The sequence below is a fragment of the Cervus canadensis genome, chromosome 33 (assembly GCF_019320065.1).
Source record: "Cervus canadensis isolate Bull #8, Minnesota chromosome 33, ASM1932006v1, whole genome shotgun sequence".
Lineage (NCBI taxonomy): Eukaryota > Metazoa > Chordata > Mammalia > Artiodactyla > Cervidae > Cervus > Cervus canadensis.
Window position 1 is genome coordinate 10,328,768 of NC_057418.1, and position 25,573 is coordinate 10,354,340.

Sequence of the window (25,573 nt, forward strand, 5' to 3'; positions counted from 1 at the left end):
TTTAGTAAACAAGGGAAGTACCTTCAGTGACTGCAGAGAGTCTGAATTAGTATCACAGTAGAGGATGATGTTGTTGGCCATGCTGAAACTTTCTCTCACTCCAAGGTGGTAAAATAAGGATGGTTGTCGGAAAGCATCACTCATCTCCACCACGGCGATATCTGAAAACAGAAAACAAAGTCCCCCAAATGATGACACCTAAATAATGCTCAGTAAGCACTTTTTTTGTTTCAGTAACTTAGTATTCAAAGAGGAAATGATAGGGATTTTCCCTCTTCATTTACCACTGAATTTTAAATTAGCCGTTCTATCGGAAGTGGTTTTACAAACTGCAGCAAATCTGCATTTTTGTTTTTTTTTTTAAAAAGAAAAGGATCATGTAATTACTGGAAACTAAGGAGAGTCTGCAATGGTGGAAAGTGGGGCTAATGCACTCTGTTACATTTTAACACTGAAAACAAGTTAACTAAGTTTCCAGAAGTAGATCCATGGGAAACAGCAGCAATAATAAGGATAAATTGAGATTTTAAGAAGCAAACAGGTAAAATTATGACTCAATCCAGAACTGAATTTTATAATAAATATCTAGCAAGTCCTTACCAAGTATAATAAAGAAAAAGAGGAAGCCAAGGTGTAGAAATTATGACTAAGAAAGAGAATACAGCTATAGATACAAGTTCTTCCAAACTTCACAGATGACTAACACCAAGGTAGCATAAACTTGGTAACAAAATTTGACAGTGCCACAAAAATAAAATTCAGATTAGTTTCAAACTCATTTATATATAAAGACAGAAACATGAAAGAAAAATGAGCAAGATGCACCAAGCACTATATACTATCAGAACACTAGATCATGGATTTAAAATTTATTTAGGGAATGCAAGGATGGCTCAGTGGAAAAAACTCATCAGTGTTCCCAAAGATGTCCTTAGTACTTTATGTAAAATTTAGAATCCACTTTTCATTAAAAATACCTGCAAACTGAAAATATAAGGGCACATCTTTAAATTGAGAAATAATATATATTTCATAACAGCTTTGTACTTATAGGTATTCTCATTAAAATCAGGAAAAAGATGAGGCTGTCAACTATTCTTACTACCAGTACACTATCTGAAAATCCTAACTGATGCAATAAGATTTAATGAAGCATGGACATATAATTCTATAAAATAATTATCATTACTTGCAGATGTTATGGATTACCAACCAAAAAACCACAATAGAATCAATTAAACAACTGTTGTAAGTATTAATACAATTTAACAAGATGTCAAGGTGCAAAATTATGAAAACAACTTCCTTTAAAATCATAATAAGCTTCTGGAAAATATAATAAATAAATCCTACTCAAAATTAAAATAAAAATATTAACATATAACAAATTTAACAAATGATACTAATTTGTTTAAAATATGTGCAATGTGTGATAGATGAAAGGTTAATATCTTTATTGTTATCTCTTAGCTCTTTATCAGTTCAGTTCAGTTCAGTCACTCAGTCGTGTCCAACTCTTTGCGACCCCATGGACTGCAGCACGCCAGGCCTCCCTGTCCATCACCAACTCCCATGGTCCACCCAAACTCATCTCTACTGAGTCAATGATGCCATCCAACCATCTCAGCCTCTGTTGTCCCCTTCTCCTCCCACCTTCAATCTTTCCCAGCATCAGGGTCTTTTCAAATGAGTCAGCTCTTCACATCAGGTGGCCAAAGTATTGGAGTTTCAGCTTCAACATCAGTCCCTCCAATGAACACCCAGGACTGATCTCCTTTAGGATGGACTGGTTGGATCTCCTTGCAGTCCAAGGGACTCTCAAGAGTCTTCTCCCACACCACAGTTCAAAAGCATCAATTTATCCCTTATTGGTCAATTTAAAGCAAATAAGAAACCATAAAACATTACAATATTATAGAAAACTAGGCTGTGGACATAGGCAGGTAAAATCACAAAAGTGTAACTAAAATGGCAACATCACATATAAAAATATTCTACATCTCACTCCTAATAAATGAACACTAAACCAATACAAAGTTTTTTTCCTATCAAGGGGCCAAAGATATTTCAAAATACCCAATGAAGATGCAGAGAAATGGTATTCTTACATGCTATGGGGAAGTGTAAACTCTTAAGGAGATCTTGAGTCCTTAAAATTATGCATAATCTTTGACTCAATAATTCCATTCCTAAGAATTTATCCTGAGAAAATTCCTATACATGTGGCAGATTTACTTGTAAGTATATCTACTGAAATATTATTTTTGCAGTAACAATGGAAAAATGCCTAAATATACATTATTAGAAAAATGACCACACATACACACACACACTATATTTAGGAAAAAAGTAAAATATACACATTATAATGTATAGCATACACATTAAAACATAATGTATACATTATAATCAATTGATTATTATATATATTCTATATGTATAGATGTACATGAATAAAAAAGTTTTGGAAAGTTGTACAGCAAAATATAAACTGTGATAACAACTGTGTAATGGAATTATCACTTATCTTTTCCTTTTTATGCCTTCTATATCTTGTACAACTTCTGTTATGAACACTGATTACTTTTGTAATTTAGGAACCCACCAAAATATGAAAAGAGCATTGAAGACCTGTGTGCAACCGAAGTGCAACCCTTTTATAAAAGGAACACAGACCCTCAAGAGGTTGTTTGATACAGCCAGCCTTATCTAATGAATATGAAATTGGAGTCTACATTCTGTGAAGGAGAAATAAGTCAGATCAAATGAAAGCTAAAGACCCAGAAGATTTAGTGAGGTTATAAAAGGGGAGGGCAAGTCAAAGGACCTTCAAAAGATACTTTTCAAGGCTAGCCATGACTTCAAGGCTCTCTAATACAAATAGAGAGTTTTCTTCTGGGGTCCTTAACATTTCTACATCAAAAATCAACACACGAAAAAAAATGAGTCACTGCATCCCACCCACACGGCCCATCTGCCTCAGGCACCCACTCGGCTTCCTCCTCCCACAGATGCCAGCCACTCACCGTCAGCCACCCCGCGTTAAAATCAAGAGACAGCATGCAGTGAGGCTGAGAAAAACGAAATAAAACAGCTGCTGATGAGAAAACAAATGAGAGATAGCAAGGAAAAATACTAAATAGTGACAATAGTGGGGGGAAATGGGTTCTTTCCAGAGAACTGATTTGTGGAATCTGTGGCTAAAATAAAGTAGAAATGTTGCAGAAGGCCTTCAGATTAAGAGAGAAATGAGATACGTAAAATAAATGGTACAAGTAGACTAAAGTATATTCATTAGATCTGAACGTGGAAACAGGGACAGACCCATGTGGGATGCAATATACAACATTAAAAACACTTATTTGTGTAACAATTTTAAAATACCATAAGACAGTATGATCACAGAGGAAGGCATTCTCCCTACTTTAAATTCAGTCAAATGATTTGTTCTGATGTATTTGTATTTTTTCCTTAATATATTTTTAAAATTTCCATAGCATAATATTCACTCTTTCATCGTCTTTGGTAACATGTTTAAAGCACCTGCCCCCCCCCCCCACTTTTTATTGTTGAGCTTGTTTTCTTAAAGTGAGTTTTGTCTGTTTTTATATTGATATTTTTCCTTTGTCAGATATGTGATTTATAAATACTTTCTCCCTGTTTGTGACCTGCCTTTTCATTCTGTTAAGTGTCTTAAGGAAAGAAGAAAATTTTTACTTTAAGCCCAATTTGCCAATTTTTTCTACTATGGATTGTGCTTTAGGCATGGTATCTGAAAAAAATCTTTGCCTAATCAAGTCACAAAAGTTTTGTCTTATGCTTTCTACTGAAAGTGTTACAGCTTTTATACCTTACATTGAAGCTTATGATCCATTTTGATTTTCTCTTCCAAAAATTTTTGGATGTTCTATTCTATTCCATTGATCTATGTATCTACCTTTTGCAAATACAGATGTTTCTCAACTTACAATGAGGTTATGTCCAGAAAAACCCATTGTAAGTTGAAAATACTGTAAATTTAAATACATTTAATACACTTGACCTACCAAACATGGCTTAGAGGTTAAAGCATCTGCCTGCAATGAGGGAGACCTGGGTTCGATCCCTGGGTTGAGAAGATCCCCTGGAGAAGTAAATGGCAACCCACTCCAGTATTCTTGCCTGGAAAATCCCATGGACAGAGGAGCCTGTGTGGGCTATACTCCACAGGGCAGCAAAGAGTCGGACACAACTGAGCGACTTCACTTTCTTCACCAAATATCATAGCTTAGCCCAGCCTGCCTTCAATGTGCTCAGAACACTTACACTAGCCTATAGTTGAGCAAAATCATCTAATGCAAAGCCCATTTTATATTAAAGTGCTGAATATCTCATATAATTTATCAAATAGCATACTGAAAGTGAAAACAGAATGCTGTGGGTGCAGAATGATTGTAAGTGTATTGGTTGTTTCTCCTCCTGATTGCTTGGCTGACTGAGAGCTTTGGCTCTCTGCCCAGCATCACAACTGAGAATGTATCACTAAGCTGGGAAAAGATCATAATTCAAAATTCAAAGTCTGGGTTCTACTGAATGGGTATCATTTTTCCGCCATCATAAAGTAAAAAAGAAATCATAAGCTGAACCATTGTAAGTCGGGGACCATCTGTGCTGTATACACTGTCTTGTCTGTTGGAGCTTTACGGTAGGTACTAGAATCAGGCAGTGTGAGTTCTCCCACTTTTCTGTTTTCAGAATTGTTGTAGCTATTTTAGTTCTTCTATTTTCTTTCCTATATAGATTTTAGAATCAACTGGTAGTTAAAAGCTATCCATTGATATCTACAAAAGTTTCCCCCAGAATTTTGACTAGGATTATGATGACTGCAGGGCTTCCCAGGTGGCGCGAGTGGTAAAGAACCTGCCTCACGATGCAGGAGACATAAGAGACTTGGGTTTGAGCCCTGGGTTGGGATGGTCCCCCGGAGTGGGCATGGCAACCTGCACCCGTATTCTTGTCTGGGGAATCCCAGGGACACAGGAGCCTGTGGGCCACAGTCCATAGGGTTGCAAAGAGTCAGACACGACAGAAGAGACTGGGCATCCACTCATGATGACTACAGACCATTTCCAAGAGAACTAACACCTTAACAATATTGAGTTTTTAAATGCATGAATAGGCATACCTCTTCACTTATTTAAGTCTTTGATTTTGTTCATCAATATTTTGTAATTTTCAATATACAGTTCCTATACATACTTTGTTAAATTATACCCAAATGTGTCATTTTGGGGTACTATCATAGACGTACTCTTTTTAAAATTTCAAATCCCAATTGTTTGTTGTGGTATATAAAACAATAGTACATATTTGTATATTGACCTTGTATCCTGAGACCTTACTAAATTAACTTATTAGTTCAAGAAGCATTTTTTGGGGGCATGTGTTTTGGGATTTTCTACATGGACCATTATATCATCTATACATAGAAATGGTTTTACTTCTTCCTTTCCAATCTGTATGTCATTCATGGTTTTTGTTTTCCGGTTAGTTGTTTTTTGTTTTGCCTTGTTATACTGGCTATGACTTCCAGTTACACAGCATTTTTTACACAATAATATTCTATTATCTAATTAAAGAACATATTATGGCTACCTTCTGACTCTGATGCATATCTTCTCAAAAGTAATAAAACAAACAGGTGAAGATTATCTTCCTCATGAAACCATCCTAAGACATGCTAAAAATGCACAAGATGATGTAATTATAACAAACTACACAAACACCTTGCTGTTGTCCAATCACTAAGTCACACCCGACTCTTTGCAACCCCATAGACTGCAGCACACCAGGCTTCCCTGTCCTTCAGTATCTCCCGGAGTTTGCTCAAACTCATGTGCGTTCAGTCAACAATGCCATCCAACCATCTCATCCTCTGTCATCCCCATTCTCCTCCTGCCTTCAATCTTTCCCAGCATCAGGAGAACTTTTCCAATGAGTGAGCTCTCCACATCAGGTGGCCAAAATAACAAACACTTGATACTCCACAATTCTTGAGACCCACTTATAGGAGGCACAATTTATCCATTTTATTTTACAAACATGTATTTAGTAATTACATGTGTCAGACATCATATGCTTTTCAAGTACTAAATTACTTAATCTTCATAATCCCCCTTTTGGGGTAGGCAATGTTATTGTTTCAGGACATTGAGGTAGAGAAGATAAAAATAATCGGCCCCAAACCAGTCTGAAAATGCTAGCACCATGATTCAAAACCAAGAAATCTGGCTGGAAAATCCATGCCCTTAATTCTGAAATGAGCCACATGCTACATTTATGGGATATGGAGGTTCCAAAGATCAGGACATGAATGAAAAGCAAAAATAGATCTGGAGACTGATGCATACACTCTTGTAGTATATTTCCATGAGTAAATGCACTTAGTAATTGTTTAATTGAGTTTCTGTGGTAATATTGTGAGTAAAACTGCCACATTTCAAAATTTAAGGCTAAGTCAGTCATTTAAAAATGTGCCTCTTACAACTTTACATGAGGTGTAGTTTCTTTCCTTGTTCCAATTCAATTAATGCTAAATGGAGCATCTAATTAGGTTTGCCAGGAGTTTATTAAAGCATAATAAATTTCGAGGACAATCACATAAAACTGTTGTGCCTAATTGCATTTCAGTCAGCAAATGGCAGTGGTTCATGGTCTTTTTTACTTTTTTTATTCAATTTTTCCATGATAATACCGTATCTGTTAGTTAAATATCTCACAAGAGCTGCCTCTGCTTGTGAAACGCAGCACTGAAGGAAAGACATTAATGTTTACTTTTTATCTATTCAGTTTTTTTCCTGAGGCCTCAGGATGACTGATGACAACACAAGAGCCCAGCAGAGATTCAGCTTATTCTACAGTCTACAAGGTGCTCTGACATTCCATAATCACCGGAAAACTTCCCAAGTTATCACACAGAACTACCCATCCAGTCGTGACAGAGTAATCCCTGCAGTGATCCATTAGTTCCAGTTTAATTAAACAAACGTCCTGAGCACCTATTATATAAAAGTTTCCTTGGTGGGATGGATGACAGAAATCTACGTGGGTGAGGCATCAGCTGGTAACGGAGTCAGAAAGTGGAGTACCTTAAAGTGCAGATGGAAAACTGCAGCCCTGGCACATCTAAGGCACTGTGGAGGAAGCCAAGGAAGGGAAGGGTATGGGGCTTGGCTGAGAAATTCAGAAAATCGCAACAGAAAACTAAGTCGAGGACTTCCCTGGTGGTCCATTGGCTAAGACTCCACGCTCTCAATGCAGGGGGCCAGGGTTCGATCCCTGGTCAGGGAACTAGATCCCATATGACACAAGAGTTCACATGCCACAACTAAACAATCTCACACGCCACAACTAAGACCCAGCACAGCTAAACACAAACAAACAAACAAAAAACCACCTAAATCAGTCCCAATAGGATCCTCAGTGGATGAACCAAGAGACAGTCTCTAAAGAGCAGACACTAACCCCCAAATGATCATCCCTTCCTAATTCTTCAGGGAACCATAATCTGCATTCCATAGATTTTTATTTCATGAATGAATAAGGGCTACCTGCAACTGATCTACAACATGAAAATTACTAAAATGTTACTCAGAGCCTAAAAGTAATGCCCCAGTAGAGTCTCCTGAAGGTTCTAAGTCAGTTTTCTTAAGTCTGGTAGGGATACAATGTTGAGAGATTGCAAAACTCCTTCTGTACAACTAGAACTGTTGAGATTTTCTGGCAGGATAGAAGCATAATCCATCATCATGTTGTTTTGAATGGGTCATGGTTTGGAAATTCCTGCTATAAATTACTACACATTTAGTTTCATCAGCATCCTTTTATTTTCTTGTATGGTGTTTGGTGAACTCTACAGTGCATAATGATACATATGTGTATCAACAATAGATTTGGGCCCACAATTTCCTCATCCCTAAACTACAATAAATATATGTATAGTGATTCAAACATGAATCATTCACATATTGCTCACCCCCACTCCAGCACTAATTTACTTATTTGATTATTACACTGAGGTATCGTGGGTTTTTTGAACCTGAAAAGTGAAACCTGCAAGGTGAGTGATCTGAGGGACATTGTGCACTTCCAGAGGTTGATCTTTCAAAAATGCTGAGAATCATGGCATCTACCCAAGGAAGGGCAGGGAGGGAGGGACAGGGCGGGGAGAGGACAAGGGAGAAGCCTGCAGAGGAAGAAAGAAACAGGAGAGAAAGGGAGGAAGGAGGAGAAGAGAAACAGGAAAAGAAGGAGGGAGCAGAACCAAATCAAATTGGCGGTGTAAGAACTAAAGTCCCCTTGCCCAGGCAATAGCTGCCAGAGTTCAGTTCACGATGCGCCAGCTTCAGAGAATGGGAGGGGAAAACCACACATCTGCAGATGGGCGGGACCTAGAATCACAGCTCTCTGTGAGGAGGAGAGGCTGCCTCAGGACAGCGGAGCACAGAGCTAAAAGCTGGAAGGGAGGCCTCCTCATCTCCCATGGCCTTGAGAGGCATCATGAATATGCAAAAGGCAAGCAAGCTGAGTCGTGATTTCCAGTGTCTGAATCCTAATTAGGTTTCTGGCTGGATAACATTAGACACCTTAAATTCTCCAGGCTTTGGTGTCCTCAACTGTAAACTGAGGATAATCACACAGGTATTTACCCCCACAAAGCTGTTGTGCGGGTTACATGTATACCACGCACAGGAAACTCTTAATACATGGCCATTACATGGAGCCACTGTAGGAAACGTTCATCGGAAGCCCTTTGAGCAATTTATCATAAAAATGTTATTGAAGACAATGTGAATAGATAACTCACTACCACCTGGTGAAACTTTAGGTGAATAATTACTCACAGAAATGATGCTGAAATCAAATTATGAGGCATAGAAAGTCAACATAAGGAATTCTGACTTGATTTTTATAATCAATGGTGATCCATCCATGTCCGTGAGTTTTAAGAAGTGGTGCAGCAGGATCAAAGTTTGTAAGGATAAACCTAGAATTGGTAGATGGATGAGCATCAAAAGAGACTAGAAGGTGGGAGACAGTTAAGGAGTCATTCAAGGGACAGTGTACCCGCAAACTAATGTAGAGACAGCTTGGTGGGAAATCACAGTGGAAGGGAAGCTTCAGAGATTTGGTGGATGCAGGATAATCAAAGAAAGAATTAAAAATGATTCTGTTTCGAACTTGAATGGTTAAGACTGATGACCTGTCATTAACACAACAAATGACAAGAGGAAGAGCCACTTTTCTGGCAGTAACTTATCTTTAAATTGGAACACACTAAACATTGTGTTTGTATGTGTGTGTGTATAATTGATGGCTGTCATTTTATATCTAAGCAGGAAGATCAGAATCAGACTGAGAGATTTTAAGAGTGAGAATGATGGGGGATAGCTGAGGTAGAATTGTAGATGAGATTGTCAACTTAGTACAGAAAGAAATGACAAGGCATCTTTGACTCAGAAAATCTGTTCCTCATTATCTACCCAACAGAAACACAAATAAATGTTCACCAAAAAATCCATAATCAATATTCATAACAGCAGTATTGGTAAACCATCAACAGCTGAAAAAATAACATGTGCTCTATACAGCAATGACAATTTAAAAATCTATAACCACATAGGACAACATGGATGAACCTCACAGACTGTTAGAAGAAAGAATCCAGATACAAGAGCTAGGTTTATTCTTCATGATGCGGTTCATATTAGGTTCACAAACGGGATAATTCAAAATAGTGAATTCTTTGGTAGGGACAAAGGCTGAAAGGGGACTCTGGGGGTCTGCTGGAGAGCTGATAAGAGTCTCCTTCTTGATCAAAGTCTTGTTTACTCAGGCATGTTCACTTTGGTCAATAATTTTGTCAAGAATGTCCAAAGATGGCTATATTTAGCTTCCTATAGCCATCTTGTCCCTTAAGACAACAGAAATTTATTCTTTCACATTTCTGGAGGCTGAGAGTTCAAACTCAAAGTGTCAGCAGAACCAGGGTCAGGTGTCCTCAGAGGCTCCAGGGCAGAAAGTGTTTCTTGCCTCTTTCAGAACCTAGCAGTATCACGCATTCCTTGCCTTGGGCTATGTGTGCCTGTGGTATCGAATTATCCTCGCTTCTCTGGCTCATGAGAACCTGTGTGATGGCATTCATGGCCTATTCAGATAATCCAGGGTCCTCTCATCTCAAAACCCTTAATCACATCTGTTATCAAATTTTCCAAATAAAGCAGTATTCACCAGTTTCATTTTGACATAGACGTTGGAGCGTAGGGATGAGGTCATTTTTCAGCCCACCACAAGAATTATAAAGAAGCCACAGGATGAGGAAGGTGAAAGGTGAGTAGAGCAGAACTAAAGGTGCTGAGAAAGAGCTGAGGAAATGGTGGGAATAAGCACAGACATTCCCTAGCAACGAAGAGGATTAACACTCACAAAGGTCTAGAGGAGGGATTTTTATATTCAATAAGGAAACCGAGACACCAGACAACTGAAGGGGATCTGAAAGCTAAAGGTGTTTAGTTTTAGGATGGTGCACTTGACCATTCGTAGAAAGATTAAGATTTTAAAGAGGGGAGCTAATTAGTGGAGACTGCTTCTATATTCTTGGATAAGACAGATGGGAGGGGATCAAAGATGAAGGGGAGAAGTCAACCTTGGAAAAAAGGAGGGATAACTTTAAAAACAAGAAAAAGGAAAGTGATACAAAACAAAGACTGAGAAATGATAAAGCAGAAGGAAGAAGACTGTGATCTTTCAACTTAGGTGATAACTCTTTTAGGACAGAGCCGGGGTGCTGAGGGCCAATAGAGAAGACAGACCATCTAGGGACAGCAGGAGCAAGCCTGCGTCCAGGGGACAGCTCGCGTGATGTGCCAGAAGGCAGCACCACCTCTGCTCTCCAAAGTCAGGACTCCAGTACATTTCTTTTTTGGGAGGAATTGTTATCACTTGTGATAGTAAGAATGCTGTTACAGCTAAGGAGCAGGATGTGAACCCAAGCATAAAAAGAACCAAAAAATTCTATTTCTTTGCTTACTTATCTATTGCCTGAAATGTAGTAAAGGAGTATCAGATGAAAAGAGGGATGCCAAAGAATAGAGTTCAATTTGAATCTACTTACTGTGTGTGTGTGTGTGCAAAGTCACTTCAGTCGTGCCCAACTCTGCAACCCTATGGACTGTATGTAGCCCACCAGGCTCCTCTGTCCATGGGATTCTCCAGGCAAGAATACTGGAGAGGGTTGCCCTGCCCTCCTCCAGGGGATTCCTGACCCAGTAATCAAACTCAGGTCTCCTGCATTGCAGGCAGATTCTTTACCATCTGAACCACCAGGGAGGCCCTCTGCTCACTAGCTATAGACAAAAACCTCAACCAGACATTAAAATTTCAATCTTACAAATGCATATTCTTGGTCACAAGGAAGACTGGCCTAATGAAGAATCCTTTCCTTCCTATTAAAGAGGAATTTCAAACTCACAATATTTTGATGGTGGTTTGGTAAGTGTTACTAAGTCATTTGTCATGTGCTCATTCAGTTGTGTCCAATTCCTTTGCAACTGCATGGACTGTAGCTGGCCAGCCTGCTCTATCCATGGGATTTTCCCAGCAAGAATAGTGGAGTGGGTTGCCATTTCCTTCTCCAGGGGATCGTTCCCACCCAGGGATCGAACCTATACCTGCTGCATCCCCTGGACTGGCAGGTGGATTTTACCACTGAGTCACCCGGAAAGGAAGTATTACTAAGGGAGCCCTGTGAGTACTCTAACCCTGTTTAGTCTTGAAGTGAATCTTTCACTATCAGTGCACAGACCAAGGAAGGTAGATAAGTCACAATTTTTATCTTTGATGAGTGGCAAATACTTTATCAAATGATACTTCCTGCTCACAGGTATGTCAATTCCCTACATAATTTTGCTTATTAAGTTAAGTGAAAGTCAGTCATGTCCGACTCTTTGCAACCCCATGTACTACTATACAGTCCATGGAATTCTCCAGGCCAGAATACTGGAGTGGGTAGCCTTTCCTTTCTCCAGGCGATCTTCCCAACCCAGGGATCAAACCCAGGTTTCCTGCATTGCAGGTGGATTCTTTACCAGCTGAGCCACCAGGGAAGCCCATTTTATTAAAGAAATACAAATAGGCCCTACATCAAAAAGTATTAACTCTCCAAGTTAAAAAAAGGGTCCAGTTTATAAGTCAAGAATTTATTTTTTAATGTTACTGCAGTAACAATAGAGTTGGCCAATGATCCATAAAGAGTATGCGATATAAGAAAAGTATGAGTCAAAATTAAATCTAAGGTTATTGATGTGACAGGCCTTATGGCATCTTATAAGCAGCAATGGAAAGTGAGGCTGCTTTGATGGTTAAAATGTCTATGTCACCACTGAAAACTATTTTTCTCCTTGAAATTATTCTGTTTCCTGAAGCTATATTGGGTTTAAGGGTCTATAATCACAAATTTAGATCTCTATAAACTCATTGTAGGTACTAAATTTCAGTCCTGAAGTAATCCATCTGTTTTCATTACAGGCTGAAAGAGCTATTCAGAAAAATGTGAACAGCCTTCTTTAGAGTTTAGTTTTTATGGTGGTTTCAGTACATGCCATTTTTTTAGGTCTCTCATATTTAATTTTAATTAAATCTTCATAGCTGTCTGCTTTTATGCTTCAGTGAAGTTCCTAAGCACACAGCATTGCCCTCTGTCACTGTAAGACTCTTACAAGAGTCATCCTTGCCCATCAGATTAATTGGCACTGGCATTAAGTTGTGTAACTTTACAAGAGTCCATTTATGATCATTTTTGAAAAAACTCTGATTGCTCCTCACAGATATGCATCCTGAGTGACATCCTCTTCCCTAATTATTTCATACCTTTATGACTTTTTCACACAGAGACAAGAGACAGTGGCCAAAGAACACTCGAACATTATCCCACGTGGTTCTAAAGCAAAAATGACTGTGGCAATGTCATTCTCATCTGAGGCTGTTCTGATTCAGACGAGGTTTGTCTCACTCTGGGGAGGGCAATAGCTGTAGGATGTGTGTGCTAGATCTACATAAACAACAATAGTGATTGAAGCAGTGCAACGCAGGGATGCAATCAACAGAATTCAGACTATGGAAAATTCTATAAGAAAATGACCTGGTTTCCTCAACAGAAACATTACAGGAGGTGAGGGAGAGTGATGGAGGGAAAAATTAGGTATGAAAAGAGACTTAAGGGATATTATCAATTGCAACGTGGGAACCTTACTTGGATTCTAACTAAAATGAATCTTAAAAAAATCACGACACATAGGAGACAATTTGACAACTGACAGGATAATTGATGATATTAAGAAATTATTTTAGGTGTGATAAGGGCCTCTGGTAGGAGCATGGTAATTTAATCCTATATTGCAAAAAGAAAAAAAAAGTTAACTGCTAATGTATGCATTTTCTTTTTTTCCATATGCATTCATATGCATTTTACATATGTATTCTTTATATATTTTTACATATGCACTTTTAAATATGTGTTTTACATGTGTATATATGTACATACATATGTGCACTGACAATATGTATTCATACACATTTTTACCTATGTATTTTTTTCTTTTTTTAACAAATATGCAAAAAAGTGTTAGTCACTAAGTCATGTCTGACTCTTTGTGACCCGATGGACTATAGCCCACCAGGCTCCTCTGTCCATGGAATTCTCCAGCTAACAATACTGAAGATCCCCTGGGGAAGGAAATGGCAACCCACTCCAGTACTCTTGCCTGGAAAATCCCATGGAAGGAGGAGCCTGGTAGGCTATAGCCCATGGGGTCACAAAGAGTCAGACACAACTGAGTGACTTCACTTTCACTTTCATAAGTACATACATATGTGCATTGACATATGTATTCATATATATTTTTACATACGTATTTTCTTCTTTTTTTTTTTAACAAATATGTGAAAAAATGTTAGTCATTAAGTCATGTCTGACTCTGAGACCCCATGAACTGGAGGCCAGCAGGCTTCTCTGTCCATGGAATTCTCCAGGTAAGAATACTGTCCATCCCCTTCTCCAGGGGATCGTCCCAACCCGGGGATTGAACTCCAGTCTCCTGCAGTGCAGACAGATTCTTTACTGTCTGGACCCCCAGGGAAGCCCATCAAAGAGTGTTATTCCTCAGCAATAAGAAATTTAATTGCAATCAATAAACACGGTCCTGTTCCTGCTGTAGAAAGCACATAGGCAGTAAGATGAAAGAAGCTCAGCTTACACAGTACTTGTTTGGCAGAAGTAGTGACTCAGCCCAGTAAGCAGGCCGGTTTGAGAAGGTTTTTCCTTCTTGCATGTACGGCTATCATGTCTTGTACTCATAAACCCAACTGGATCTAAGAAAACTGGGTGAGTGCCCAGGAGCTCCACGGTGCTCCCGATTCTTAAAGTGCACACAAATGGAAATCTCCCTGAATTAGGATTATTCTAGAACACTTCTAAATGATGTCAAACTGTTGCTTTCTTTGTACACTGTCAAAGTCACTCCCAACACCTAATAAGGAATCAGCAGCTAGTCAAAATGTGCACTATTTCAATTCAAATTTACTTTATTCTTCCTCTAAGAGTATCTAATTCTCTTCACACAACAGATGTGTAAATAAGATACTGCCAGTAATGATTTCACTCTGCAGCTTACATGCCGACATTCCATTGCAGTACAACAATTCATTTTGGGTTTTCTTTAAAACGATCTACTAGAGAGAAGCAGAACTGAAACTATTCATTGTTAAATAATCCTTTTACTGCTGTCAGATTAGGTGGTTGACCTTAACTGACTGTCATGAAATAGTCTGGGTCCTTTTTTTTCCTTTTCACTAAGGCTAAGACAGAGGATGAGACGGTTGGATGGCATCATTGACTCAATGGACATGAGTTGGAACAAACTCCGGGAGATAGTGAAGGCAGAGAAGCCTGGTGTGCTGCAGTCCATGGGGTTGCAAAAAGTCAGACACGACAGAGCGACTGAACAGCAACAAAGTTAAATCTGTCAGTCTCAGGAGTTCACTTACTCTCTAGGAAAGTTATGGTTTATTTTAATGCAACAGATTTGTGGGATGATAAAAAAATGTCACTGAAAGGAAGAGCTGTCAGTACAGCTCAAAGGCCAGCCACACACACGGAAGAAAAGCCAGCTTCAGCAGCTCTGCAGTGGGGAAAATGGGAAATGCCTCTTCCACAGACCCAGTGATAAAGACGGGGGTGGGGGGACATGATGGGCAGCCCCTTCCAGCATTACCCCTTAGGTCACACCCTCCTTCCAGCCGTCCAACAGCTTCTTATCACCCTGCATCGTAGGATCAGGCTTCTTGAACTGGTTCCAATCCCAGTCATCACAGCACCCTGGAAATGCCCCGCTTTCTCTGCTCCCACACTGCCTTATTTTAACAAGCATTGATTATTCTGTGCAAGAGACATGAAGAGGTCAGAGAAAACTGCAACAGCCCTTCAAGTGCATGTGAGCTGTGCAAGTCCCAGGTCAAGTGGAACAGATGTAAAGGCCCCCCGGAAGCACAGAAGGAGGGGTGGTTACTGCTGATGGGGGTCTCAGGACAGGCATTGCAGTGGCAACAGCTTTGAGGTCAGCCTTGAGAAATAGCATATTTCAGTAAACAGAGACTGGAGGGAAGGCCATTTCTGGCTGCTCTGTGATTGCATAATACAGGAGTTTCTCTCCACCAGAAAAATTGCCCCACCACCTAAGAATGGACGTGGGCACAGCCTCCCACTGACAGAGGAAAGGCTTATCGCTCCATCTATCTGGTCTCCCTGTGGGAAGTTTACAGACAGTAAAATAAATTGCATAACTAATGGGTTTTTTTTTCCCTGGAATTCTTTTCAATAAAAACTTTTCTTACCAGGAAGAGAGAGATTTCATTTTGCCTGTGCCCTTACACACTCTAAGCTATGTTATGAAATATGTCTTCTTCCCTTACATGCCACTAGGATGCCCATGTTACCCTCTCCCCTACTCCTTGGTCCAAGGTGAGTTTCCCTTGCCTTTCCATAGCTCCCTCTGTTCACAATCCGACAGCTTCTGTCTATGCATGAGAAGGTAAGTGATGCCTACAAGTTAAACAGAAAACGCTGGTAAGGAGTGACATTTAATGCATGTTGTTGAAGCAGAGACAAACAGGAAGAGTCTTCCAGGTAGTGCTCTGGCTAAAAGATAAGCCCACCAAACATCATCACAGCCATGGAGAGTATTCAGAGGCAGTGAGGAGGACAGAAAGTATATTTGCTAAAAAGCATTAACGGAATTAACTCGCTTCAAGGAGAGCTTATATACCTCCCGAAGTCTCAGCATTTTTTCCTATGTGTATATTAATAACCAGAAACAGAAAGACCTAAAGAACCGAAATCACAGTGAAGAGTCCAGGCAGTGTATGCATCTATTCTTGGAGCATCTGCTATTGGACTCAGAGTAACCTGTAGCCGTGTCAGCTCTGACACATCAGCTACCAGTTCAGCCCATCAAATCTCTGCTATGAGTGAGGCCCAGGGATACAAAAGTCAGACGACACACGGAGTCGTCCTCAGAAAGCTGATGTTCTAGTGTGGGGACAATCAAATAATCATACAAAAGCAAATGCAAATGATAACACACAGGGTGTTTGGGAAGGATGCTTTGAACTGTGGTGGTGGAGAAGACTCTTGAGAGTCCCCTGAACTGCAAGGAGATCAAACCAGCCAATCCTAAAGGAAATCCACCTTGTCTATTCATTGGAAGGACTGATGCTGAAGCTGAAGCTCCAATACTTCGGCTACCTGATGCAAAGAGCCAACTCATCGGAAAAGATCCTGATGCTAAGAAAGATTGAAGGCAGGAGGAGAAGGAGACAACAGAGGATGAATTGATTAGATGGCATCACGAACTCAAGGCACATGAATCTGAGCAAACTCCGGGAGATAGGGAAAGCCAGGGGAGCCTCCAGTGCTACAATCCATGGGGTTGCGAAGAGTTGGACACCATTTAGCGACTGAACAACACAAACAGAGAGAGCTAATTAATTGGTGGGGCTCCCCCGACAGAGTGATGGAATCTGAAGGAGAAGCAGAAATACAGGGAGACCAAAAATAAATGTGGCCTATCAGTAGTGAGAACCGACCAGGAATTACAAGCAGCCAGGGCCCCCCCGCCCCCTCCCCTCAGGTCTGCCAGAGTCTGCACTTCATTTGTGCAGCCCTCGGCGGCCTGAAACCCCCCTTCACCCACCAGGTTCCTCATCCATCGCCTAAGAACAGCAGTCCCTGTCACAGAAAAGGCTGGGCGACCACAAGCCCTCAGCGACCATTAGCCATTATTACAGAGCCATGGACTGGGAGGGAACTTCACACCCTATTCCCACCACGGAGAACTGTCCACCACTTATACATAAGTTCCTGCCCTTTTCCTATCTGATAAACAGGAGCCATAAAATCCATAAGATGAGTTTCCTTCTCAACAGGCGCTTGCTGCCTTGACAAAATCTGTAGTAAAGAATATCTTCAAGAGAGGCCCTGGACCCTATGGGAACAAGCTAACAGGGGGTTTGAAGAAGGCAGATGAGGGCGAATAACTGCAGAGCCCTCAGAAGGGGCTGGAATGGACAGCTGAGTTCACATCCTGGTTGGCTTCAGACAAGCCCAGGGCATGTCTGCCGGCCCAGGGTGATTCCTGGTGGAGCACCCTTCAACCCCAGCCTGAGCCGTGCTCCCTGTCCCACCGTGTGGTCACTGTCCACAGGGCGCGCCCGCAGGGGGCCCGTGAGCTGTCAAAATCTCAGCAAGTACCACCTCCCGCATCCCACTAGGCTTGGCCCTGGGGCTTCCACTAGATGAAGACCTCAGCCCTGAATGTTCAAATGACTTTCAGACAGGAGCTGCTTTTCCAAATCGTTCCAGTCAAAATAACAGAGGAAACTATAAAAATGGGATGGAGTAGAATCAGGCAGTTTTTGAACTCACAGCCTCTTGCTACTCCCAATGAACGAAACTTCATTTGTTGGGATTTTTCACCTTTTCTTTGGTGACTGTCTGCATTATTGTCTGCATTTACATGCATGTGCGTGCGCACACACAGGAAACTGTGTGTGTGCGTGTGTGCACACGCATTTCCTTCTTTAGACCTGGCCTCCCTTTCCCTCACAGCTCAGTCGGTAAATCATCTGCCCAAAATGCAGGAGACCCAAGTTTGATTCCTGGGTTAGGAAGGTCCCCTGGAGAAGGAAGTGGCAACCCACTCCAGTATTCTTGCCTGAAAGAAGCCCATGGACAGAGGAGCCTGGCAGGGTTGCAGTTCATAGGGTCTCAAGAGTCAGACAGGACTTGGCGACTAAACCACCCTTTCACTCTAATCTTGGTTTTCCTTTTATGGAATCTGCATCTTCCTCCAAGAGCTTATATTTGTCCTCTCATATTTCTACTGTTTACTTATCATTTCTATTGAAAATGCCTGTGCCAGGGTCAAGTTGCTTTTAGACATCAACAAGCTAGAGCTGGTTTTACAAGAGACCACGTGTCCCCTGGGTCTGGGACTAAAAGTCCCAGTGGCCTTTGGGAACTAGTTTAAACCAGGCAGACAAATCTGAAAGACTATATTCTCCCCAGTTATTTCTACTCCCATGTGATTTCAGAGCAAGGTTGAGACAATGGGGGAGAAGGAAAAAAAAAAAAAAACATAAAAATTACCTGAAATTATACCACCCATAATCACACCACTATTAACCCAGATGCTATTTTTACTGTGATTCCTGAATTAGTTTTTATGTTAGCTTGCTTTTAGAAAAACTATGACACAAATTCTTTTCTTAAACTGCCCAGGTCTTCCTTTTACACCACTGTAATAAACAATAAGGCTTGTGAAATGGTATATGCGTGATTTTCAGCCACTTATTTGGATCCGATCACTCTGAAGAAGATATACATTTTTCCCTCTTCCTACAAATGTAGGTTAAATTGATGGCAAATGTTTTTCACTTCTGGAGCCACTATTTACTTCACATGCTGAATTTCCAATTCTCATCATGTCTCATTAAAATACATGCACTTCCTTTTCTATCAGTAAGACTGCCTTGATTAAAATTAAACATACTATCAACATGATCCCAGCAATGTGACTCTCTTTACTAAACTCATCAAACAACAAAACTATATCCAGGTGAGTGGTAAAAATTTAAATGTTATCAGCTCTCAAAAATATATCCAGTCCTCACCATCAAAGAAGTAAAACACTATGCATATTAAAATGATCTATTATTAAAACTTACCACAAAGAGAAATTAAGTACTTTGGTACATTTGTTTCTTGGCTTTTCCCTATAAAATTATTACATGTACAAACATACACATATACATATGTACACATACCCATATGGTATGGGGGCAAACCTGCAATTATTCTACATATAATGTTCCAATAATAACTACTTCTGCTTTACACTTAAGAAAGTTGAGTTTGATGTTCATAATTTGCTGTTGAATCAAGATGTTAAAAGTCTGTGTTCAAACATGTACAAAAACACTAAAGTTAACAGTACTTCATGGTGAGAAACTTGGAAGTTTCTCCACTAAGACCAGGAATTGAGCAAGAATGTCTCTCCCCATCACTCCTTTCTATCATTGGACTAGAAGTCTTTGCTAATGCAAAAAGACAAGAAAAGGAAATAAAAGGCATACTTCTGGGAAGGGAGAAATAAAATTGTCTTCACAGATAACATAATTATCTATGTGAAACATCTGAAAGATTCAACAAAAATCTATTAGAACTTACAAGTCATTATAGCAAAGTTGCAGGATTCAGGCTTAATACACAAAAGTTAATCACTATCCTATTTACCAGCAATGAACAAGTGGAATTTGAAATTAAAAAGAGAATACTATTTACATTAGAAACTTACACATGAAATACACATACTTCTAACAAAATATGTAAAATATCTAAATGAGAAAAACTACAAATCACTGATGAAACTCAACAAAGAACTAAAGAATAGATAGATATTCCATTCCATATGTATGGATAGGGAAACTCAGTATTGTCCAGATGTCAGTTCTTTTCAACTTGATCTGTACTGTATGGTATTGCAAACTATACTCAATATTTTTTAATAATCTATAAGGGAAAGAATCTGAAAATTACACATATATACATGTATAAATGTATACATGGATATTGTATAACTGAATTACTTTGCTGTATTCTTGAAACTAACACAACATTGTAAATCAACTACACTTCTATACAAAACAATTAAAATGACAACAACAAGATACCACTTTGCAGCTATCAGAATGGCTAAAATTCAAAACACTGACAACATCAAATGCTGGTGAGGATTTAGAGCAACCAGAACTCTCATTCATTGTTAGTGAAAATGCAAACTGGTACTTTGGAAGAAGTTTCATGGTTCACAGAAAATTAAAGATACTCTAGAGACATGATTCAGCCATCATGCTTAGTACCAAAAGGAGCTGAAAATTTATGTCCATACAAATGCCTGTATATGGATGTCAATAACAGTTTTATTCATAATTGCCAAAACTTGGAAGCAATCAAGATATATTTCAGTAGGCAAAAGAATAAACTGGGGTACATCCAGACAATGGAATATTACTCAGCATTAAAAAATGGGCTATGGAGCCATGAAAAGGTATGGTGTGGGGCTTAAATGCCTACAACTAGTAAAATAAAGACAATTTGAAAAGGCTATACATACTGCATGATTCCAGCTATATGACATTCCAGAAATGGAAAAAATTAAGGAGACAGTAAAAGGGTCAGTGGTTGCCAGGAGTCAGGGAGGGGATGGGGATGAACACGCAGAGCACAGAGGATTTTCAGGCACTGAAACTACTCTGAATGATACTATACAGGGGGATACTGTATTATATTATATTCTTTTCAAAACCCACAGAATATACATTATATTCTTTTCAAAACCCACAGAATGTACATCGAGAGTGACCCCTAATGGACTCTGAGAGATGACTGTCAATGTAGGTTCATCAGTGGTAACAAATGAACCACTCTGGTGGGGGATTGTGATTTGGGAGGGCATGTGTATTATCCTTTGTGACAGCAGGGGGACATGGGAAATCTTTGTACCTCTTGCTCTACTTTGCTGTGACTCCAAAACAGTTCCACAAAACAGAGACTATTAACAAAGGAATCCTAGAACCCACTCCCTCCATCCCTGGGCTCATGATGTCAGTCATGTACAGATGTGAGAGCTGGACCATAAAGAAGGCTGAGCATCCAAGAATTGATGCTTTCAAACTGTGGTGTTGGAGAAGACTCTTGAGAGTCCCCTGGACTGCAAGGAGATCCAACCAGTCAATCCTAAAAGAAATCAACCCTGAATATTCATTGGAAGCACTGATGCTGAAGCTGAAACTCCAATACTTTGACCACCTGATGCAAAGAGCTGACTCAGTAGAAAAGATCCAGATGTCGGGAAAGATTGAAGGCAGAAGGAGAAGGGGGATGACAGAGGAGGAGATGGTTGGATGGCATCACCTACTCAATGCACGTGAGTTTGAGCAAACCCTAGGAGACGGTGAAGGACAGGGAAGCCTGGCATGCTGCAGTCCATGGGGTCACAAACAGTCGGACATGACCCAGTGACTGAACAAAACAAAGAACTGATGTCAGACTTTATACAGAGGGTTCCTTCCGCAGGAGCCACGGAGCTCCCACGCACCGGAGATTGTGCTGGAAGGTGAAGCAAGGCCCTGCCACCACATTGTGGAACCGATCATTCCACTCCAGGAGCAGAAAGCGGGTCCCGTGTGCCCCAGTGAGAACTAGCACCCACATCCCGCCCAGCCCCCACCCACCCCACAGCTGGGAGTCCTGCTCGGATGTGGGGCATTTACAAGGCCTCATCATTTAAACATGAGTCATAGTCTTGGCTTCAGGTTGCAATCACCTAGAAGCTTCCAAAAACAGCCTGAGAACTTGCTCCAGAGATCCTGATTTACTCGCTGTGGGGTGTGGTGTTGGCATCGGGACTTTTAGAATCAGGTGATTCTAATTTTCAGCAGGGCTAAGAACCACCAATTTGGAAGCTGATTTAAAGATGCTCACTCATCCATCAACCATGCAACTTGCCTGGAAGCAAAACATAGACTGCTTATTTCAGCATTTGGACCCATGATTTTGCTCCTTAGAAATGCTGGCAACAAATACTCATTTGCATACTAATGAAAATAACTGGCTTTTATAATGAAGACGAGTGGAAGCAGTGTTTGGATGGAACTCAATTTATCCCGTTCGGAATGCTGACAGGGCAGCAGCTGGCATACACTTGGCAGTTATTAAATATTTTTATTTTTTGAGCAATTTAGTTTTAATTGGAGCTTTTGCATCTGTTATGTATCCTGTTTAGAAAAGTTTCGTTAAACTAGTTGAATAATAACTACTTTGCCCCTTTCCTGTATCAAATTATTAACAGTGGGAGAAACATAATTATAATCATGTAATTCACCAATATACACATTTGAGGGAAGAAAACAAGTTCCCGGCCATTTTCAACTTCCTATCCTCAAAACATGAACACATCTTTCAATAGAGAAATAACACTGATGTGGTCTAGAAAAGAGGTTTTATCCAGGCACACAAAGAAAGGGTTAAAGCAAAGATCAGCCAGCTCTCTGCTTGTGACTGCTATGGGGTGGGAGGGAAGGAGGGGAAACTCTACCTCTGAATGGATCTTTCTCCCCCTTTTCTGAGCTGGGAGACAGGCCATGACCCCCAGCACATCTACACTACCAACAAGAAAATCACAACAATCTGTTCACAAAGCAGACTTTGACAGTAAAATCCCTTTAACTCATGAGCTTGGCTTCTGCCTTTGCTTGCATCTATTTTTCTGCAGGTATTCAGCAGGTTTCTACTGATTATTTCTTCAATGCTTTCCAGCTACATACAGAGAAAAAGGCAGCATGTGTGCATGCACAAACACACACAGACACATACGGGAAAAGGGTGAAATCTGTGTATGCTATTTTGCAATATTATCAGTGAAGGCATGTATTATGTGTTCTTTTTTGAGGCAGATAATTCAATCTAGATAATTTCAAGGACAGTCAGTGTGATTCAGTGATTTCTTAGTCACATTGCAAGTTGATAAGGTGAAATCAATCAGGTTGATTTCTAAAGTTTTCTTCTTGTTAAAACCTGGATTGAATCTGGGAAATCTGCCTACGGGACTCGGGTTTGTAGGGGGGCTGCTACAGGGGGCTGGAGAAGGCAATGGCAACCCACTCCAGTACTCTTGCCTGGAAAATCCCATGGACAGAGGAGCCTGGTAGGCTGCAGTTCATGGGGTCGCCAGGAGTCGGACACAACTGAGCGACTTCACTTTCACTTTCATGCATTGGAGAAGGAAATGGCAACCCACTCCAGTGTTCTTGCCTGGAGAATCCCAGGGACAGGGGAGCCTGGTGGGCTGCCGTCTATGGGGTCGCACAGGGTCGGACACGACTGAAGTGACTTAGCAGCAGCAGCAGCAGCTACAGGGGGCACAGCCTGGAAGCAGGGCAGGTAAGAAACACAGAAATAAGCCAGGAGGTAACTGCCTAAGTCCAGGTATGAGAGGAGGATGTTATTACAACCTGGGGAGGTAGCAATAACGATGGAAAGATACAAAAAGGTTCCAGACACATTTTGAAGAATCATTGACACTTAAAATGATTTAATATCTAAATTATTTTTATCTCCAAATTATGTTAAGTAAACAAAAAATAATACACGAGATGCATAAAATCAAAGTATGTTATCATTTTCTGTATGTACCTACAGGATACAGAAGAAATGAATACTGTCAGTTGCATCTGTACAGAAACAAGAGTTGGAGGGTAACTCTTCTTTGTATATACTTTTGTGCCTTTTGAACTTTGTAAATGTATTACCTATTCAAAAATTTCTTTTAATTTTTAAAAGAAAGAGGAAGATAATAGTGAAACATTGCCAGTTTTGAAAAAATCTCATCTGTATCATTTTATACACCTCCACCAAAACTCAACTGGTATCCCAATAAAAACCCAATAAAATTCAGACTTAGTATCTAAAACTCTTGACTTCCTCAACAGAACAAATACTGGCCACAATAAATACAGCGGGTTTATGGCCTAACAGTAAAATCAAGAAGGCTTCCCTAGTTTGGTGTTACAAAAAACTTGGCATAAGAGAATCAAATGGAAAAACATAAAATTCTGGATGGCCAGAAAAATTAAAATATGTTCATTTTTAGGTCTGTGTAAAATGATACACATAGAAGATAATCTAAACCCTAAAAAGATATCTGACTAGGAACTGTTACAACAGTAATTGTAAATTGGAGATCTAGGAGTTCCCAACTACTGTTTCCTGATATTGGCTGCATGATCTTAGGAGAAGGTGACCAGGGAAGCAATGAACAGCACAGAAAGAATACTGGATAAAACACTGAAAGTAGCATGTATCCTGAAAACCATCCTAGTAGGAAGCTATAGCCCATCCATACAGGAAAGCCATACAGGGTGCTAACGCCCAAGAGAGAAAGACAAAATCTACGTATAATCACTGTTTCAGAAAGGAGAAAAGAAAGAATTTAAAAATGCACAATAATGTTCTTTCTTTTTGGCGACAACAACAAAAAATAAAGATGATAACAATTTGCAGAAATCACCCAGTCATCTTTCCCCCAATACCCTTCAGCGCTCCCAGAGGCCTTGGCTCAAGCACTTTTTGTGTAATAAGGATGGTCAGCTTGCTCCAAACATCTAGTTTTACATGTAGTTGGAAGAAGTATACTCCATTGTTGTTGGAATATTCAAATTCTTTTTTTTTTTGGCTGTGTTCCCATGGCCTTTGGGATCTTAGCTCTTTGACCAGGGGTTGAACCTACACCTCTGCATTGGAAGAGCGGTGTCATAACCACTGAACCACTAGGAAAGTACCTCAAATTCTTTTTTAAAATCCTTCTCTATACAAGTACAAAATCTTCTTTAACTTCTACTTTTATTTCTCCTTCCACTCTCCTAAACCTACACTGAAAAAAAATTCTTCTTCCTCTAAAAGCCTTCAGGCATTTAAGAACAACTATATTGACATCTCTGACATGTCTTTTCCCCCCAGGTTACATACATCTCTAGTCCCTTCAGACAACAACAGGATTTCCACTTGTTTACATGCCTGCTCTCTGACCCTACTTTGACCAAGGAACATATAAGGAGCCAATGACCAATGAAAGGGTTTTCCAGGGTGAAATGAGATAGAACTACTTTTCAAAGTGTAACTCCTAGTGGAACTTACAGAACTGATTAGCCATCAAGATAGTACATGCTGAAAATGTATGACAAAGGCTGAGAAACAGTGTGTGTGTTTAAATTAATAGATCATAAGTGTTTTTCATAAGATTGGGCGATTAAAGACAATAAAATGGAAAGTAAGTGGGAGGTTCCGAAGTAAAAATAGTGAGTGCAGTCCAGGGATCTCAAATTTAATGTGTTCATGAATCACTAGATCTTATATAAAAAAAAA

General features: G+C 40.0%; 1 protein-coding gene across 1 annotated transcript in view; it reads right to left on the reverse strand.

The window, feature by feature from the left end:
* Positions 1-25,573, reverse strand: part of MAP3K5 (mitogen-activated protein kinase kinase kinase 5) — a 213,252-nt gene that overhangs the window by 152,503 nt on the left and 35,176 nt on the right. The window contains exon 2 of the mRNA XM_043456974.1: positions 22-161. Coding sequence (XP_043312909.1) covers positions 22-161 — 140 coding nt within the window. The remainder of the gene's footprint in view (positions 1-21; positions 162-25,573) is intronic.